General features: G+C 32.0%; 4 protein-coding genes across 5 annotated transcripts; 2 read left to right on the forward strand and 2 right to left on the reverse strand.

Annotated features, from left to right (window-relative positions):
* The first annotated feature begins 2199 nt into the window (after positions 1-2199).
* On the forward strand, positions 2200-5523 carry LOC128039862 (uncharacterized). The gene is made up of 6 exons (XM_052628613.1): positions 2200-2753; positions 2984-3210; positions 3724-3973; positions 4059-4144; positions 4837-4916; positions 5030-5523. Exons 1-6 carry the CDS (start codon positions 2640-2642, stop codon positions 5242-5244), a joined length of 972 nt encoding a protein of 323 aa, XP_052484573.1. The 5' UTR covers positions 2200-2639; the 3' UTR covers positions 5245-5523.
* LOC105795007 (uncharacterized) lies at positions 4709-7576 on the reverse strand. The gene is made up of 9 exons (XM_012624431.2): positions 7159-7576; positions 6957-7044; positions 6773-6858; positions 6526-6604; positions 6309-6368; positions 6091-6212; positions 5923-5994; positions 5677-5816; positions 4709-5119 (listed from the first exon to the last, which is right to left on the reverse strand). The coding sequence occupies exons 1-8, from the start codon at positions 7497-7499 to the stop codon at positions 5714-5716; spliced, it is 951 nt and encodes a 316-aa protein (XP_012479885.1). The 5' UTR covers positions 7500-7576; the 3' UTR covers positions 4709-5119; positions 5677-5713.
* Positions 7577-9344: 1768 nt separating this feature from the next.
* Positions 9345-11784, reverse strand: LOC105795010 (3-isopropylmalate dehydratase small subunit 1). 2 transcript variants are annotated; one of them, XM_012624433.2, is made up of 3 exons: positions 11639-11784; positions 10107-11009; positions 9345-9630 (listed from the first exon to the last, which is right to left on the reverse strand). In XM_012624433.2, exon 2 carries the CDS (start codon positions 10888-10890, stop codon positions 10114-10116), a length of 777 nt encoding a protein of 258 aa, XP_012479887.1. In that variant the 5' UTR covers positions 10891-11009; positions 11639-11784; the 3' UTR covers positions 9345-9630; positions 10107-10113. The 2 variants fall into 2 exon arrangements, with proteins under 2 accessions (XP_012479887.1, XP_012479888.1); XM_012624434.2 differs by having other exon boundaries at positions 9583-9792.
* A 2450-nt stretch (positions 11785-14234) lies between these two features.
* On the forward strand, positions 14235-18204 carry LOC105795011 (ankyrin repeat domain-containing protein 2A). The gene is made up of 9 exons (XM_012624435.2): positions 14235-14402; positions 14498-14544; positions 14966-15147; positions 16148-16360; positions 16476-16624; positions 16742-16910; positions 16994-17086; positions 17654-17793; positions 17888-18204. Exons 2-9 carry the CDS (start codon positions 14508-14510, stop codon positions 17985-17987), a joined length of 1083 nt encoding a protein of 360 aa, XP_012479889.1. The 5' UTR covers positions 14235-14402; positions 14498-14507; the 3' UTR covers positions 17988-18204.
* The last annotated feature ends 2452 nt before the right edge of the window (positions 18205-20656 follow it).

Here is a 20656-nt window from a genome sequence, read left to right on the forward strand (position 1 = left end):
ATTTGTTGAGTTATTGAATTTTTGCTAGTTATTTTCATATAAATTATTTAGCTGTTAAGAAAATAGGAGAGCCAAACTTAATAAATTAAACTAGAGTTCGCTAGGTGGGTTGCAACATACAACTTTTTTAAATTTCTTTTAAGTCCCATTCAAGCACCCATGCAGGTCTGAATACCATTAAATAATTCGTTTTGCTATTTTTTAATAGCACTAAACATCCTTAAATATCTTTCTTAAATTCTAAAAACAATTTTAGACTGTTGAAGTTATATCAATAAAGTTCTTTCATTACTAAATCTATTAGTTTAACCATGACATGCCAAATCTTATATGGTATAATTTAAAATAAAATTTGAAAGAAAAGTAGAATGTTACTGTGTAATTTTAAAAGTTAAAACTAAAAATAAAGTAAAAAAAACTTATAATAAAGCTTTTGTAAAAGCTTGAAAACTTCAAAATCAAGACTTTTATGACATCTATTTTTATGATATTTGTTTTTTTAACTTTAAAATTTAAATTATGCCACATAAGATTTAACATCATTAATCGATTACAATTTTAGTAATGGAAAAATTTTATTTATATAACCTTAAAAGTTTAAGGAAGTAATTAGAATGTTTTCAGTTTTGAAGATTAATAATTTAGAATGAATGTTTGTATGGTTGAGTTTAACTCTCAAAACTAAATAAAATATTTTATAATTATATTTAAATAAAATATATTTATTAAATAGTAAGTTAAATTTGAGTAAACTTGGTTTAGAGATTACCTTCTCCAAGACCAACCCAAACGAGCCGCACTTACTAACCGGACCATTGAATACATTTTAGGGTAAATTCCTCTAAGATCATTAAATTATTGGTAAATTTACGTTTTGATTACTCAACTTCAAAGAGTTAGAAACTGGTCATTGAACTATTCCAAAGTTTTCATATAAGTCACTAAACTATTTGAAATTTTTTATTTAAGTCACTGAGATGTTAATTTTTTTAAAGAAAATTCAGTCAATGAGCTCCAAGCGATGATTTGACGATCGATATAGTGGATTGGTAACCATCAACAAGCAAAAGAATATACCTTAGATCCAAGCCAATCTGACAACCGGTATCAAAGATCAGAGAAAAAAACTATTTGGATTTTGGTTCAATGACTCGTGATGCTCAAAGTTGTTTCATAGAAAAAAAAAACTGAACTATAGAACAAAAAAGGAGTAAGAGCTTTTGATTGGTGCAGACAGTGCAAAATAAAGAATGCCATACAATAACAGTTTTAATACCCCAGTGACTTAAATGAATACTTATAAATAGTTCTATAACAATTTTGTAACTTTTTAAAGTTGAGTGACCAAAACTTAAACTTACTAATAGTTTAGTAACCCTAAGTGTAGTTTATCCTAAAATTTATTAGATCAAAATATCATGTTAGGAAATATCTTTTCTTTTTAAGTTGTTTAAATCAGATTGGTTGGCTCGAAAATCAACTAGGAACTAGTCTGAAGAAGATTATTAAATTAATTGATTTAGAAATTAATACAAACTAATTGAACCAAGCAAAAAATCGAATAAACCAAATTTTTAATATATTATTACTTTTTATAAATTTAACCGACTAGATGAACCGATCGAATAATTTAAACCAGTTAAATCGATAAACTAATATATTAACTTATTCGAAAGAGGGTCCAAGGATGGACCATAGACGGAGTGAAGAATCAGCCTCCAAATGGCACATACCTCTTAAGCCACAAGTCTCTTTCATCCTCATGATTTTAAGAGGCCAAGAGGGAACAACACTTCGTAACGGCTTCCGTCATCATCATATGAACCCATTTGGTGATGTCAGCTTTATTAGAGCTGATTCTTATAGAGTTGTCTATGGGTACTAATTCACCTACCTTATTTTTTATTTGAGGTTTGATCTGTTTTCTAAGTAAATTTTAGATTTATATTTTATTCAAATCGTAATAAATCTTTTTTACAAATGGAAAGGAAATATGTCAAAATTGGAAAAATAGCATTTCTGGATAAGGCTTTGGATTTTGAATATTTAATTTTCCATTTTATCTATTTCTATTTCAATTTTAAAATTCATTAATCCAAATAAAAACAATACGTTAAATAACATGCTTATAAATACCCGTAATTCCACCTTAAAATAAAATTTAAAATTTTCTTCAACCATTTTCATCAGGATCTGATTCAGGTGCTGTTTTTTTTTAAAAAAAAATTAAAGGCATCACGTTTTTTTCTTTTTTAATCCGTGACTCTTTGTTTTTATGAATCAAAACTGAGTTTGTTTGTCTCTGTTTGCAAAAACCAGAACCGTCCAATTGCTAAATTCTAAAATCAGTAGGTTTCGAGTCACCTCGTTTAACTCAATTTTGTTGTCATCCATTAAAGCTCGATACAAGGTTGATTCATGGATTAAAAGAGGAAAAAGTACAGGTCGCAAAAGGATCGAAGAGAGAAGATGGAGAAGAAATCAAATGTTGTTTGTACGGTTTGGCATTAGAGAAATTTATATATGTTTTTAAGTGATATAATTAAAGAGTTTGGCATATGTACGAACAGCTGGTGTGTTTTCATTAACTAATCCTGTTATTGCTACGACAAATTGAGCACATATTCATCGATTCGACAATGTCGGTGTTCTCTCCTTGGGATTTGCCGTTGCCGTATGCTTCAAACCACTCGAATCTTCAATGCTTTCTTCGGTGCATCACTCCCGTTGTTCCTACTCGATTGCTACCTAAGGTACTACAATACTTTCAATTTCCCTCTCTCTTATATGTATATTATTTTCACTAAATTCAAGAAAAAGTAATATAATAATCATCGGACTTGAGTTTTTAATGTATTTTAAATTCTTTTTAATTAAATAATTAAATTCTTGATTTTGACTGTTCATAGAATTTACTAATTAAATAAATGTAATACAAAAACGTAATTCTTTTGGAAATTTGGTTTTTAATGTTAATCGACAGAAATGTAATGAAGATTCAAATGGTGGCAATTTGGAAACAAATGAGAAAGAAAGAGATGAAGAAGGGTACAGTTTGAGTGAGGTTTGGGAGTCATATAGCGAGTGGAGTGCTTATGGTGTTGATGTCCCAATTGTGTTGAACAATGGCGACTGTGTCGTTCAGTACTATTCTCCTTCATTATCAGCTATGCAAATATACACTTTCAAACCCTTTTCTTCCTCATTCGGGTCTCTCTTTTTTTCTTTCTTTTAGTTTTGTTATTAGTTCTTGTTGTTTGTTGCATGCGTAAATTTGTGAATTTAGTACTTATATTTTAATTCAATCAATTTTAGTTTTTATATTGTTGAAATTCGATCCTAAGCTAAACAGGTAAATTCGTTAGGTCAAATTCTACTATTAATCCTATATTATTTAGTATATGTTCTTTACTTTGATCATTTTCAATCTTTAAGTTTTATACTTCAAAGGATAATTGTTAAATTTATTAACTCAATAATTTGTGAAATTATATAAAATAGCAAAGCAAACATTGTATTACACATGTAAATATACTTGTTGTGTATGATTTTGAAATATCATAATTTAATGGCTATTATTCCTGTAAATTTTAAAATTGGAAAACTACATGATTAAAAATAGCGAAATTAGAGTAGTTACTAAATTCACAATTTGACCTTTTATATGACTAATTTTGTTGCTTTTTTTCTTTCTCGCTTCTCATCCCTTTTGGCTAACTGTAGAGGGCTGGGAAACATGGTGAAACCTGAAAACGTCTCTTGTTGTAATGATGATGATGATGATGATGATGATGGCGGCGGCGGGAGCGAAATTTACAACTCCTCAGCTTCAAGCAATGACTCGTGTTTGAGTTCCGAGGCAGCTTGGGACGAGGATTCCACTCAAACAAATACAATGGATCAATGTGGCTACTTGTACTATCAATACAACGAGATGGCGAGTCCTTATGATCGAGTTCCCCTTCAAGTAAAGGTGAGTCCGAAGTTGGTTTTCATTAACCAATTCCCACTTTTTTGAAATCAATGAAAGGTTAGTGTTGAGAGCTTGTTTGAAACAGATGAATGAGTTGGGCAAACATTATCCGGGTTTATTTGATCTTCGGAGCACCGAAATTTCACCTTATAGTTGGATGGCTATAGCTTGGTATGTTCCATTCATCTCCTTTCCTTTTTGCATCATTGATTTAAGATATATGTTATTTTGATAATGTTAAAAGTATACATTCTCAAAATATATTCGGAAATAATATGAGCTATAATTTAATTATTAGACTTATTCAAAAGTCAAATAAATTTAAGTATAGATAAATAATTATTGATGTTTGACCAATTCGATAATTATTAATTTTTTATTTAATTTTGAAAATAAGTATATGAATTTTTTTAAAAAAGAAAATTTAATTTGTTTTTATATCAAATAAGTAATAAGTTCTAGTGGCAAAAAGGTGTTTGGAAAAAAAAGTTAAATCAAAATTGAATAGAGGCTTGCTTGTCCCATGTATACGAGAGATTCCCATTAGAAATTTTATTAGACTAGATTTGTCTAAAGGTCAGGAAGTCCTCTTAATCCAGCTTAAAATACTATTTATTAATTAAAATTTTATATTTATTTGTAAAATATTATTTAAACAGTTTTTAAATTTTTTTAATATAAAAGATGAAAAATGAAATTAATTCAACAAGTTGAGCAAACCAGAAAAGGCCTAGGTGAAAAATTAATTCATTAACTTTATCCATGAACCGTCCAAAGTATTTTGAGTATATTCGAATGCGAGATATATACTCGTATTTATGAATCTAGTGAAGTCTAAAAATGGTTTGCTTATGTTTGATTAGGTATCCAGTGTATCAAATTCCAATGGCAACGAATGTGAAAGAACTGTCGGCATGTTTCCTTACCTACCATCCATTGTCAGGTATATATAATCAAAGCAACTGCTATAATTAATCCAATGTTTTTTGTTGTTGTTGTTAATTTCAATCTTGTCTGGTATGAGATCTTTTTTTTTGGATTTGGGGTTTTGATCAGGTTCAAGAACAGGCAGCAACAAAGAAGAAATTTCACTCCCTCCATTTGCAGTGGTTACTTACAAGCTGTTTGGAACATTGTGGATCAACCCTGAAACATCAGACAAGGACACCATTATATGTCAACAAACAGCTGCTTGCAATTGGTTGAGACAACTTCAATTCCAGCACCATGACTTCAACTTCTTCATGTCTCGTCAGTTCCAAAATCCCTAATGTTAACCCTAGTCATAGTTTCTTTTTCTTTTTCTTTTTTACAAAGGAGGCCACAATTCAAGAGATCGATTAAGAATTGCATTCATAAGCATTTTAGGCATTTCCACAGTTTTGTTTTACCAGTAATCTTGGGGTCAGTAACAATGGATAAATGGGGTTTGGATTCTGTATGTATAATATATATATATGCATATAGATAGTGAAAGGTTATTGCTGTTTTAAGTGAAAAACATTTCCAGTTCAATACCAATGAAACAATATCTTTCTATTGAACTACAAGCATCCATTGATAGCAGCAGTACCAGTTTATATGGGAATCATCACTTTAAAAGGTTGAAAATGGAGGGAATAAAAAGCAGGATCCATGATTTCACATCTACATCCTAGAGTCTATCAGTGTTTACATGAGTCGCAACCGTAGACGTATCTAACCTTCTAGTTTTCTGACAATTCTGGATCAGTGTTTGGTTCAGATTTTGAAGTACTTGTAGCCGTAGTCGGGGTTTGTCATACCCTCTTCCCAATCACCCATCTGGCGACCACCGAAAACTATCTGTTGAATGCCTAAATAACTGCCATAAAAGAAAAAAAAGGGACCAATGTAGACGTATTCACCATGAAATTTGATATATATATATATATATATATCTTTTACGTATTAGTATCATTTAAACTTACTCTGCACTTAACACTGTCATGCAGTTGAGGAGAACATCAATGGATAAGAAATCCGAGGTACCAAGGTCTACCCTGTAATGTCATCGTGTAAATTAGTCATATTATTCCATGAGAAAGAGCAATAAGAAGCTAAAATGAAAACTGCAGATTAAACATCAGAAATCATACCAAACACGGCCCCAGTTGTCTTGAAACTCAACGTCACTGATATCATGGAACGATGATGGCATCACATTAAAACCCTTATCTGCATCATAGAGGGGATCATACTCCATTGAAGCATTTCCCACCTGTCATCAATATGAATCAAGAAGCTTATTTTCTCTGATGAATCAAGGCCTGGTCAAAGTTAAGAAAATGGAGAGCAAAGGCAACCATTGCCAAACCTGCAAATTAGAGGAATTAAAGGCACCCAAGCGTCCCATGACATACCATGACTGAATAACCTGCATGTATATCAAATTCAGTGAACATAAATTGTTTGTACGTAACAGATAATACACAAAACAAGAGCAAATACAAAAAGGATTCTTCTAAAATTAAATAAATTTAGCACCAATTTGCCAGAAGAAGGAATCAGAAGGAGAATGAGACTTTGCTTACACTGCCAATGAGATTGACTTCTCTGTCGGAAGGTGATCCGTATAACTCGAACCATATATAGGAATCAAGTGGATTAAAACTGAATAGCCATAAAAATTGAAAGTTAGAGAAACATCAGCTACTTCATACAACTATGAAACTAAGGGGTAAATTAGTTTAATCATACAGCAAGAGCTTATTGCTCTAAGTTGTTCATTTCTAACTATATTTTACTATTATGGATAAACTAATAGTGTAGAAGGCATACTCTCGGAAGGTGACTTTAAAAGCAAGCAAAGAGCCCGTCTTTTTCTTGTTAAAATCTCTACCCTTTTTCCTAACACGCTCTTCAATCTACAAAACATAAACCAGAAAACTCATTAGAATATCAGACTACAGATGATTAAGCTGAGGAAATGAAAAAAGGGAATAGGAAAAGGGTGTTAACGGACTCGTTTCCTCATTTGCTCAGGGTCGCCAATGCTATCACCAAGAACCGCTCGTAGTTCCTCATCGTCTTTGCAAGCGTTTTCGAGTACCCTGTTTTTAATGCCGAAAAAGAGAAAACAAACAAAATAAATTCACAGAGGCAAGAAGTCGAACAGGTAGAATGCATCGTATATGTATATAAAAGAAAACGAAAGTGACGAGTACTTGGCCCATGATGGATAATTGTGAAGCCTGTCGAACTCTCGTTTCCTCTTCTCTTCACGTATCTTGAGAAGTCTCCTCCCTCTCGCTGTCGTTCCTGACCCTTTAACGTCGCTTGTGCTTGAAACGCTAACAGTCGAATTGCTATCCTCAGCTGCTGCTGCAGCTCGGGTTCGAAGAATGGGTGTTTTGTTTTTGTCGTCGTCGTTGTTTAGAATCGGATATGAAGGAAAAGAAGAAATAGGAAATGACTGCCTGGCTAAAACTTGACGAAGAAGATGATGGTGGGTTTCAATTTTACTTGCATTTGGATTGCAAAAAAACCCTTTCACTGCCATGCTCATCTTTCAATCACCGTTGCAAAGTTTTCTCCAGTGTTTATTGATCATTGAGGATAATGAAAAAGATTTTCGGCCTTTTCACTGTAAATATAATAAAATCAGCATATTTTCGTGATTTTACGAAATAAAGGCGCAGCCCAATGAGATTTCATTAAAAGAATCTGACCCGCTAACCAGGCCCGTCTATTCATTTTACCTTTTTTTTTATATATATATAGGTTCATTATAGGTTAAATTCTGCTATTAGTCTATATACTTTATGAAAGTTGTTGATTTAGTCCTTGTACTTTTCTAATTGACAATTAGTCCCTATACTTTGCAGATTTTAAAAATTTAGTCCTAATCCAAACATTAGCAGTTAAATACTTTTGGTTAAATTCAATTACTAGTATTATATCGTGCATATAGTTGTAGATTTAATTCATATTTTTAATTGAATCATTTTAAGTCCCTATAATTTTTAAATTTTGAAACTTTAGTTTTAACATAAACGACTACCGTTAATCCATTAATTATATTTTTAGTGAGTAATATAAATAAATAACAAGTCGGTATGGCATTACACATATAATATATTTGTCGCGTCATATTTTGAAAATAGAAAATTTTAATGAATTTAATAGTTATTTTTGGCGAGAACTAAAATTTAAAATTTAAAAAGTACAAAAACTAAAAACGATCAAATTAAAATACAAAGATTAAATCTATAACTTTCATAAAGTATAAGGACTAATAACAAATTTTAACCTTAATTATATTACATACATCGATTTTAAGTAATTAAAATGTTTAACTATGTGTAAAAATATTTAATCATTAAATATATTTTAAAGAAAACATATTTAGTACACTGCAAGGGTAAGGTGATGACAAGTGTGCAATAGGATATAGTAAAATATTTAAAAATATCTATAATATATATAAAAGCATGAGTTTAGAAAGACATGACTAGAGTATATTTTATTTTCTATCATATTACTAATTTAATTTTAAAAATAATTATAATTTAATTTAAACTTATTAGTACAAAAATTGTTCTAATTTTAAAATAGAGTTATTAATTAAATAAAATTCTAATCATAAAATATAAGAAAATTTGTGATAATTATAATTTATTTTATAATTATTAGTTAAAATTTTGAGGAAAAGATTGGGTTTATTTTATTTATATAAAATAGTGTTATTATCTAAATAAAACTCTAAGCATCGTAATTATCATTTAATTAATATTAGGTAATTAAGTAATATTTAGGTGTGCTTGATAAACCACTGAATTAAATCGATTTTATTTCATTAAAAATTGAAATAAATTATCTTTTTTAAAAAAAAGAGATATTCAAATTACCATAATTATTTTAATAATATTAACATTAGAAATAAATATTCTTTTAAAATCAATATTTACTTTTATCAAACAACATAATTATATTTTGTCTTCTTTTTTTAACCATTATGCAACCTAACCCTTTTTTAAAATTAATATTATAATTTACTTTTTTATATAATTTTAAGTTTGTATATTCTTTAAAATTTAAAAGAAAACATCATTATCAATAATAGGTAAAAAATAATTAAAAATACTTTATTTAAAAATTAATTAAACAAAATCATACAAAAAAATGGATATAAAAATTTAAATACATGTATAATTGTGAGTCAGAGAATAACACAAGAAAATGAAGGTAGTCGATCAGCCAATAAAAGATGGTTGTAAGATCGAACTTGTGATTGCAGAGGGTCAACCTTTAGGTGACAAGGACTCTGTGTAAGTCCCCAAAGAAGATGAGAAAAACCCGGTTGGATTATGCCTTCTAATTCAATCTCAAGGCATTAGATTAGTTCCCAGTGTTCTTATATGTAACATTTAACAACATTTAATAATTATCAAAAGATCAATGGACACTTATGTGTTCCAAAATCCTGTAGATTTATCCCCAGTATGAGTACATAAAGCTAGGGTGAACCACAGTCTAAATGTTCAGCTTAGAACAGATACATATAATAACACGAAAAGCTGGCCAACGATACAAGAGAGAGGAAGAAACAAGAAAAGGATGATAATTGATCCTGAGTGCCTAATCACTAGCCTCGAAGTTGACAAAAGTCGAAAAAGCCGGAACCAAGTGCTCCTCCACTACAAATTAAGATTAAACAAATAAACATGCAAAGTGGCAATGATATCCAAAAGGTTTACAGAAAGCAGAAGAGTCGGGCATCCGTAGGTGCCAATCGGAATAATATAGATTGCAAGTTTTGAGTGTTCTGTAAGGTCTCAGCAGATGGCTACCTGCCTAATCTGGTCAATTAGGACACACAAAGCACTCATGATAAGCATCCAGAATTAAGAAAAAAAAAAATACCAGTCGATGACTTTAATCACATCACATTTCTGTTTCTTATCTTTACTCGAGGTAATAGACTCTGGTAAAACAATCTGCTAAAAACATGGTCTAGTAGCAAGATAATAAAACCCTGGGTTGAGATTCGATAGTAACATTTTCTGAACTTGCTCTATTCGCATGCAACAAGTACGTATTTTTCCGTATTTGAAATCACATCATAGAATGCCTCGGAAAACGAAATGGTGTATACAAGGGCTCAAAGACATACCTGGAGTTTAGTTTGACTGAGATGGAATCATTCCTGTTTTTCTTGCATACGCAAAGATTCCTCCAGCTTCAATGACTGGCCCTGCATCCCCAATGGACTTCAATTTATACTCTTTCCCGGTGGAATGGTTGATCAAACGACTCTCCCCCAACTCGATCGTCACCACATCCCCAGTCTTGCATTCCTCACATATTCTTGCTTCTGATTCTAATGGATAAACTTCCCCGGTTGCAACAGAATTCCTAAAAAATATCCTAGCATAAGATTCAGCCACGACTGCCTTTGCCCCTGCAGCCCCAAGTGCAACCGGTGCATGCTCGCGAGAGGACCCGCAACCAAAGTTAGCACCACCGATCACGATCGAGTATTTTGTCTTAGTCTCATTCGGTTCAATAAAACGAGTAGCATATGATGAAGGGAGGCCGATAAGAGCGTAAGAGCCCAATTTCTCATACTCAGCCGGGTTTGAGGGAACCAATGTAAGGTATTCAGCAGGGATTATTTGATCAGTGTCGATATTATCCCCAACCACATAACAAAGGCCATGGAAGGTTTTTGTTGAGGTGTCCAGAACAGAAGCAGGTGTCGAGGTGGCATGTGTTGTGAAACTGATCGCATGTGCTGCATGTGGGGCGAAGGTGGAACAGAGGGGTTTGACAGTCAAAGAGGAAAAGGTGGGGACTTTGATGGAGGAAGCGAATACAGAAGGAGAGAAAACTGAGGTTTTTGATGCTGAGAAAGTGAAGGCAGATGAGTACGAAATGCGAGTCAAAGAGGCAGCCATTACTTGAATGAGTGGTGTTAATACGGTCTAATACACGTTGCGTTTTTTTCCTGAGAGCTATGCTTGATCCCAACTTCAAATTTCACCAAGTAACATAAAGCAATACTTTGTCAAGTATTCTGCAAGGCAAAGAGATCGTGTAACAACTTAAAGCATACGTACATACGTACATATGTATAAATACCCAAAAGCATGCTCATGCAGTCATATCTACATATATATTCAAAAAGTTTCGCATCTAAAAAAACATGAACAAAATATTGTACTGGAATAATAAACCAGAATAGTTTAGAACAGTGAGGTTCTTCCCAATCATACTCTCTAGTGCGGTCGTGCTCGAAAGAGAACAGTCCTAAATGGCACCCTAAATAAAACAGGAGGCAACGGCATAGCCTAAGGCTAAGGATTGATCATGCAAGAGATTCAGACAAATCCAGAGACAGAACATAAGAAACAGGAAATGGGATTATGTTAGACCAGAAATCATGAAAATTGTCTAAAAAACGCAAATTCAAGCAAGCTATATACTATCCGGAGTTCCAAACCCTGAATTCATGTTATATTATCATTACCCAAATTGCTCAAACAACCCAAATCTTCATATAACGTTAACCCTAGTAAAACTACCTAAAACTTGAAAAAAAAACATTTTAACAATGATTTCAACGATATTAAATCACCGGAAAAGAAGGGGAAAAGAAAAAGGAGATATAGAAAAGTGAAAGAGAAGGGAGAGTAGAGGAAATACCTATGATCAGGCGGTATTGCCGAGGGTAGCTTGACTTCAGATATGGGTTCAGTGGTGAAGTCTGTAAATGGCGGCTCTCATTTATGTTCCCGTTGTGTTTTTTTCCTTGACGAATGAGTGGATGCTTGCTGTATAGTAAAAACCACCACATAGAGGTGGGTAAAATAGGAAAAACAACTTCTTCTTTTTACGGTTACGGAACTTTTAAAAGGTCAAATGCTACTATTAGTCCTTTTATTATGAGTTCTTTGTGGATTTATCTGTAATATTCTAATTTTATCAATTTTAGTCCTTTACTTTTCTTTTCTTTTTCTTTTTTTAATTTTGAAGTTTCAATCCTTACTAGTTTTTAAATTTGTTAGGTCAAATTTTGCTATTACTCTTTTACTAGGGGTAAGTTGTGGGCTTAGTCAATGCCCTACAATTTGATCTTTTTAGTTTTGAATATTATATGAAAATAGCAAGCGACATGACATTACATGTGATAATATGTTTATGGTATAAAATTTTGAAAACAACATAATTTAACAGTTATCATTTGACTTAATATTGAAATTTTAAAATTCAAAAAAATACAAAAACAAAAAAATAAATTAAAGTACACGAGCTAAATCTGCAATTGATTGCGAAACTAGGGGGCTGGTAGGGGCCCCGGCCCCCTAAAATGATTTTTTTTCAAAGGCCCCTTTAAAATATTACTTTAGTAAATATAAAATTTCACTTTATCCCCCCTAAAAATATAAAATTTTGATTTAATCCTTTAAAAATTATAAAAATATAATCTATTAAAATTGTGAAATTACATTTTTTCTATTGTAAAAATTACAATTTAATTTCAACCCACTAAAAAAATATCATAATTTCGCCCCTGCCCGCAACTTACATGTAATAAAGTAACTACCAACATGAGAATTTGACCTTTGAAAAACAAAGTAGTCCAAATTAAAAGAAAAATGAAACCTTTAATGATCTTCTAGTTTAACTAATATCATCAATGTTATTAGAACTAGATTGAATCAACCGTTTGAATCGAAAATTGGTGGGTGTACTAATCCAAATAGGAACATTGAATCCGATTTTGAGCAATCTACTCAGAATTGACATTGAAACAACAAAAAGTATTAATTGAACCAAAAAATCAATCTTTTAGCCCAATTTATTAACTCAAACCCATGAAATCCAACTAAAGCCAATAAAATCTAATATAAAATACAACCCAAAAATAAAAATATTGCCCAAATAAATAAAATCCAACCTAAAAGTATAAATAAAAGTTAAATATATATTAAAATTGTTATTTATTTGTTTTATATTTTTCTAGAAATTTTTTTTGTAAATTTTCTATTTTTTGAAAAACATATAATTTTAAATTATCATATACTTCTCTCCCATTCTTTCACCTCTCATTATTTCAATTTAAACGGAATTATTTTTATGTTTTAAGATAGGAAATAATCATTTTTTTATTTTCTTTCTTCTCACTTTTTTTCTACTAAGTATATTCAAAAAAAAATCACTTTTTCACTCTCTCTTTCATCCATTAATCCCACCATTAACTTTTACACAAAACTCTAAATTTTCACTCAGCTTTAAATAATCATACCAAATCTTAAACCCTAAATTTAAGTGTAGCTTTTAAATTTTAAAATGAAATTATTGTGATGACAATAAAATATAAATCCTTAAATGCAACACAAATAATGAAATTAAAATAAATCAAACAAGTAATTCAACTATAAAATCGAAACAATATTTTATTATAATAACTAAATTTGTTGTATAACCGATTTTTATGTTTTATTTTATATTTTAAAACAAAATTTTCATTTATAACAATAACAACCATAAAATATGGAGTGTATATTTTCATTAAATTAATTTTCTATGTCATATTTTTGTCTTAAAGTTTAGATCATACCGATTATGCGAGGGATCTTATTTGGATTCTATCGTAAATCGATCAATATGAATACGAATGGGTAGTTTGTTGGTAAATTTGTATTTAGTTAATATAATTATTATCATAAACAAATTTAACTTAATAATTTGAATTATTGACAGACTGTGTAGATGTCATATTGGTATGATGCTGTTATTATTGTATCATCGCAAAGGCACACACAAGCATGCTAATGTGTGGAGCGCATGCACAATACTTATAAACTTTTATATCTTTAAGTGACATCAACTTGATCGAGTTTTATGATAATTTAAGTTGTTTCAAGATATTTTAAGAGAGTCAAATAACTTTATTACGCCTGATATAATTGATTTACGTAAGACTAAAGAATGCTATTGGCTCGAGGTTTGTCGGGAGTGGATCGAATTAGGACGCACATCTTAAACATATCGTTAGGGGTGCTAAATGAAAATTTTCTTCAGCCACAGTGACCAAATTAAAAGGATTTTTTTATGACCAAAACGAAAACCTCTTGAAAATTGGACGATCAACTTATAAATAAATAAATAAAATGAAAAACGTCACGCCCACGGTCCCGTAGCGACTCCTCCAGCAACAGCAGAAGATGAGATGAGATGAGATGAGATGAGGATTGAGATGGCCCACTAACTCATCCGTAACACAATCTCTAGTTTTCCATTTGTAGCCATTATTATCCCTTTTTCCCCCCTTTCATATTCGTACTGTTACTACTACTGCTATTTCACTCGCTCTATTAATTTATCCAACCCAGCATCCAAAGCAACCCTTCTTTGCTCCTTTGCTCTCCTCACTGGGTTTTAAGGATTCCACTCTCCAATCAAGGTTTTCAATCTAATTTTACTAATTTGTTTTCTTCATTTTTTTTTGTAAATACTAATTTCTAACACTTTTTTTTTTTTGGTTTGGTGCTAATTCAGCTATTTCCCTATGGCTTCCAATTTGCAGAAGGAATCCACTTCTTCCGGTGAGCTTAATTATTATTATGATGATGATGATGATTTGGCTTGGAATCTGTTCTGAGATTCAGTACTAATTTGGGTCTTTAATTGATTGGGCTTTTGAGTTTATACTAAAATAGTCGCTACTCTCATCGTTATCGTCAATACTGCTTTCTGATTGCATTTTTTTTTTGTTTCTTTTTTAGTACTTAGTTTAGGTCTTGAATTTATTGAGTTATTGAATCAAATATGAAATAGCTACCTGCCTTTCCTCGTTATTGTCAACGCTGCCTTTTTAATTGTGTTATTCCTGTTGAATACTATGCTTAGGTCTTGTAACTGAATTAAGGATTGCTTAATTTCGTTTTGTTGGGGTTCAATTTTCTGGATTTCTGTATGACTTCATTTAAGAGTTAGTACTTTATGTTTCTTTTTTGTCTTTGTTAGATGAGAAATCGACTTTGACAACGGAGAGCAAAAGTTCTAACCCAGAAACATCCACCGCCGAGAACAAAACTTCTTCCACTGGGGCGTCTCAACCAGCACAGGCTGGAGCTTCCCCTACCACTATGCCTGGGTTTGTGCCACCCAATCCTTTTGATTTCTCAGCCATGAGTGGCCTTCTTAATGTAAGCTTCTCTCTGTTTTTATTTCAATTCTTATTTGCATTAGTGTGAACTGTTTATTTGAATGAATTAATCCAATAAGCTTTCATTTGATTGCCTTTTGATTATCATAGCTCATCTTACAGTTTATGGCCGTGGAAATACTGCAGTAGTAGTCCAGTACAGCATCTCTGTAGTGTATTAAGGCTGGCAACTGGAAGAATAGAACTGTGTCCACTGATAAATTTAGGAACTTCCATAAATCTTTTGAATTAATCTATAATTTCACTTGTACAAGGGATGTTAAACTTTGTTGGATCTTCCTTTATCGGCCTCAACACAATTGCACCATCACGTGTTCAAGTCATTTTGGGTAATTTTGAGTTTTGGTTGTTTTAGATGTAATTTTGGGGCAGATTAAGATGAGAATAAAATTGACAATTAAATTTTAATGAAAAAGTTGGTAATTGCTATTTTATAGTATTAAGTTAGTATTAATGTTGGTTCAGATCAAGTTTTGTTGGTTTTATGGGCTGAATGCAATATATCTAGAATGGAGTGTAAGGAAGAGGTGGCAAACAGGCAGGTTTGAGTCGGGCCATATGGCTTTGAGTAGTTTTCGGGCTTAGGTTTCTTGAGTTTGTTTGGTTTGGATTCAAACAAATTGATTATTAATTTTTAATCAAAATGCCATTAATTTAACTTTTTGCATTGAATTTAGATTAATGCAGGTTTGGATTATGTTAGTTCGGGCTTTGGTTTGTTCAAGGCTCAGATTTCTTTGGATGCAGTTTTTTACTTTTTGGTAAATTTGGGTCTAGGCAGGTTCTGAAGTTTGTTATTCTTGTGATTGATTCGGGTTGATATTAATCTCATGCATGTGTGTGCTTGTGTGTGTGTTTGTGTAATATATCATATACATTCCAAATTGGTTCCCTAATAGCTTTTCTTTAAGCCTCAACCTGAACACATTTTAATTTTATGGCTTATGCATGTTAATTATCTTGGTTTGTTACTTTGTTAGGATCCAAGCATCAAGGAACTAGCTGAGCAGATAGCTAAAGATCCTTCATTCACCCAAATGGCAGAACAGCTCACTAAGACATTTCAAGGGGCAGCAACTGAAGATAGTATGCCGCAGTTTGATCCACAGCAGTACTATTCAACTATGCAACAGGTTATGCAGAACCCCCAGTTTATGACCATGGCTGAGCGCCTTGGTAATGCACTAATGCAGGTGCGGGCTTGGTTGCAAGTTTAAGGGGATTCACAGTTCTTTTAGTGTTTTGCCCTTGTATTAGATTACATGAAATCACATTGAAAGACGAAGCTTTTGTTTTGTCTTTCTTTAGGATCCAGCTATGTCTAGCATGCTTGACAGTTTCACTAATCCTCAACACAAAGACCAGATTGAGCAAAGGATGGCACTTATCAAAGAAGATCCATCACTGAAGCATATTCTAGATGAAATAGAGACCGGTGGTCCTGCAGCAATGATGAAGTGGGTGATTAGTAGCCTCATAATTTTATTAGCTTATGAGCATAACATTTTCATCATTAGAATGAGTGTAGGATGCGTGTGTTAAACAATTTGTTCACTAAAAGTTTTCTTATTTAGGTACTGGAATGATAAAGATGTTCTGAAGAAGTTGGGTGAAGCAATGGGTCTTGCAGTTTCAGGGGATGCAGCCACTTCTGCCGACAACTCTGCGGCAGATGAAGGTGATGAAGTAGGAAATGAGGATGAATCAATTGTACACAATTGTGCTAGTGTTGGTGATGTTGAGGTATGGCAAAAATGAATGGTTTGTATGTTTGTTCTTGCCCTTTGACTGATAATCTAAAAAGTTTGATTCTATTCATGATTTAGGGTCTGAAAGCTGCACTAGCCTCTGGTGCCGACAAGGATGAAGAAGATTCAGAGGGAAGAACAGCATTGCATTTTGCATGTGGATATGGCGAGGTATAATCATTTTATAACTGCATCTCTCTTTTCCTCCCCTGCTCTCTCAACTGTTGCATTACCCAAGAATTGGAAAGTTGGATTAGATTTAATCACTAATTACCTAAAAGCATGCGTCTCTAACGCTTATTATTGTCTTGTTATATCATAATTCATAAATAATAACCTCAGTCCTCTATGCACTAAGGACCTCGTCTTAATTGCCTCGTTGAAGGCAAGTTTTGGGATGGACAAATATTGAAAGTTGAAACAGATCTTGGATGGCCTACTTATAGAATGTTGAAAGCAGTTGGGAATAGTAGGGCTTGGATCCTTAAAGCATATTCTTTTGCCTATAGCATCTCATCTTGGGATCCTTGTGGTGGGAAAAAAAGTTTATATTGTTATTAAACATCAATATCAGGAATTAGTGTATAATGGAATATGCCATAGCTACTAAGGTATATGCTTGCTTCTTGGTTCAGCGTTTACTAATGACCATCTACTGGGCATATCGATGTTGCTTTTTGTGTAACAATAATCCCTTTATTAAACAATAGGAGTATCATGTTTTCGATATAATTTCAGGTGAAATGTGCCCAAGTCCTTATTGAAGCTGGAGCAAAAGTGGATGCTTTGGACAAGAATAAGAATACTGCACTTCATTATGCAGCTGGTTATGGAAGAAAAGACTGTGTGGCCCTTTTACTTGAGAACGGTGCTGCTGTGTAAGTAAACAACTTGTCGGCTAACCATCGATGCTGACTCTTATAGGGTATTTTTGCCTTTCAATGAAAGTAATTTCTTGTTTCATTGCTGCAGCACACTCCAAAACATGGATGGCAAGACTGCTATAGATGTAGCCAAGCTCAACAACCAGCATGAGGTGCTTAAGTTACTGGAGAAGGATGCTTTCCTGTGAGTTGGAGTGTCGGCTGCAGCCATGTGTATTGTTTGGGTCCTAGCATGTGATAGGCCATTTCACTGTGCTATTAGACAAAAACAAATTTGCTTTCATTTCGTATGCGGGTTATGATCACACAGTCACGGCTCGACTAGTTGTCCATGCTGTCTGGTTGCTACATATAGCATTTTTTTTTTCCTCTCTAAATATTAGTTTTACAATTGATTTTCTAAAATAGTTTATATGTGGGAATGTTTCATGTGGACCACCGATCTCACTTTTCCATTTATCACCATTTACAGCTGTGCGGTCTTTTTAATGATTAAAGAAAAGGTTGTTAACGGTAACCTTTATTTCTGCCAAATGTCTAATTGGTTTAAAAACCTAGTGTCAACAATAAATCCAAAATAACTCTGATTAATATTCAATTAATCCAACAGATTTGACATTTCAACCGTTTTTTTAATTATTATGTAAATTTTTAAAATTCAATCAAAATACAAAACACAAGTATTTATAATTTTAATCAATTAATTAAACCGAATTAAAATTTAATAAATTAATCGTTAAAAAAGAGAGAGAGAAAGGTTCAGGTAGTTGATATAATAATTATGTAAAAGGAATGTATTGGGCTAAATTTAACACACAATAACAGTAATTTACAATGTATGTATAAGTTTAATTATAATAAGCCACCGACTGACCGACATGTTGTGTGGCTAGCTAGCCACGTGCTTGGATGTTATAGTATCTCTTAGATTGGGCTGCGCCCACGAATTTGTACAATTAAGAGTGTTTGGGATGAATTATGAAAGCCAGGTAATAGAAAAAACATAAAAATAGAAATTGTGGTTCTCTTAGTTGCCCCGCTTTTGCCGTGTCCAACTTTTTTTAAATTTCGAAGAAGGTTACTTTAATAATAATTTATAAATTCTTTTAAATAAAATCTCGAGTTACAACTTTATAAATAATTTTTTTTATTATTTGAAGAATTTTGCCTTTCCTTTAAAGATGAATCAATGTAATTGTAAATAGAGTTTAAATACTATTGAAGTAGAGTAGAGTTGATCATGGGTTGGATTATTTGTTTAATTTTGAAGGTTTGCTTGAAAAGTAAGAGGTTTTGGGTAAAAATATATGGACAAAAAATAAAATTTGTTTAGGAAATAGGTTGGGCCTCGGGCGACTTTTTTGGCCTGACCTCAGGCTGAATTTGACAAAAATTCTGTTGTTGTTTACTGTCGTTTTGTTTCTATTATGTTGTCACTTTGTTACAATTTAGCTATTATAAGACTATTATTTTGCTACTATTTTAGAGGTATTTATTTGTTAAGTTATAACTATATTAGTGTTATTTAAATATAAAAAATATATATGTATTTTTAATTTGTTGAGAAATATTTATTTTAATGTTTTTAATCTATTTGATGTATTATATTGTTAAAATTTATTGTTATATAAAAATAATTTAAAAAAATAAGATGAATTGGTCGGGCTCGAGTTTAGCATTTTTATTCGGGCCAAGTTTGAGCAAAATTTTAAGTTTATTTTTTGAGCTAGTTCTAAAAAAGAGTTTGATTTTTTGCACTAATCCAATCCAATCCCGATCTGACTTATGATCGGCTCTCTTTAACCCACTTAATTTTGAGAAAATTTTAAAAAGAATTTAATTCCAACATTTATTACTGGTTGCTGTAAAATAAAAAAGGTAAAGAAAGGGACAAATAGCGGGAGTTTAGGAAGACCAATCCACATCAAAAAGTGGCATTGACTGGCTTTTTCATTTCAATGAAGTGCGTATCAAGTTTAGGATGGGAAATTGTGCTCTTTGCCTTGCTTAAATATTCTTTATATATGTTTGCACGTGTAAACCACACCCCATGCTTTACCATACGCGCTATAACCTTTTTTTAATTACAATAATAGATAAAATTCGGATAACATACACTATTAGTATTACTCAAATTCAAATCACATCTGAAATAATAAACACTCTTAATCATTAAATCATCACATGAAATTCGAGCACTAACTATTTCGGCCTGACTCTTAGGTCCGGGCCCGGCCCAAAATATGGGCCTGAAATTTTGCCCAGGCCCGGCCCGGAAAAAAATAATAAGCCCGGCCTGATTTTTAATAAACACAAAAAATATTTTAAAAATAAAAAATAAAAAAAATTAAAGTATTTTAAAAATAAAAAATAAAAAATAAAAATATATATTTATTATATTCGGGCCGGGCCGGGCCAGCCAAAAAAGTTGAGCCGAGCCCGGCCCATTTTTTAAACGGACCTTATTTTTTTGCCCAAGCCCATATTTCAGGTCTATATTTTTACTCAAACCCTCCCATATTTCAGGTGGGCCGTCGGGCCATGTATAGATCTACTTAACATCTTCTACACAACCACACAAAACTCTCCATCCATACATCCAATTAATTCAACATTAAATTACAGAAAAATTCATTCATTTATTTATATATTATTTAACCACCTTTTGTTAATAATGAAGGTGATTTGAACCGGTTTGTGGTCCCCTTTCTTTCCTTAATGATTATTGAACTAAAAAGAAAGAGAGAATGATAAATAATTCAAGGGTAAACTATAACAATAGTCATTTTTGTTTACCTTAAATTACATTTTAGTCATTTACGTTATCGTTTTGTTACGAAGTAGCAACTCTACCATT

The sequence above is a fragment of the Gossypium raimondii genome, chromosome 3, assembly GCF_025698545.1.
Source record: "Gossypium raimondii isolate GPD5lz chromosome 3, ASM2569854v1, whole genome shotgun sequence".
Taxonomy (NCBI): domain Eukaryota; kingdom Viridiplantae; phylum Streptophyta; class Magnoliopsida; order Malvales; family Malvaceae; genus Gossypium; species Gossypium raimondii.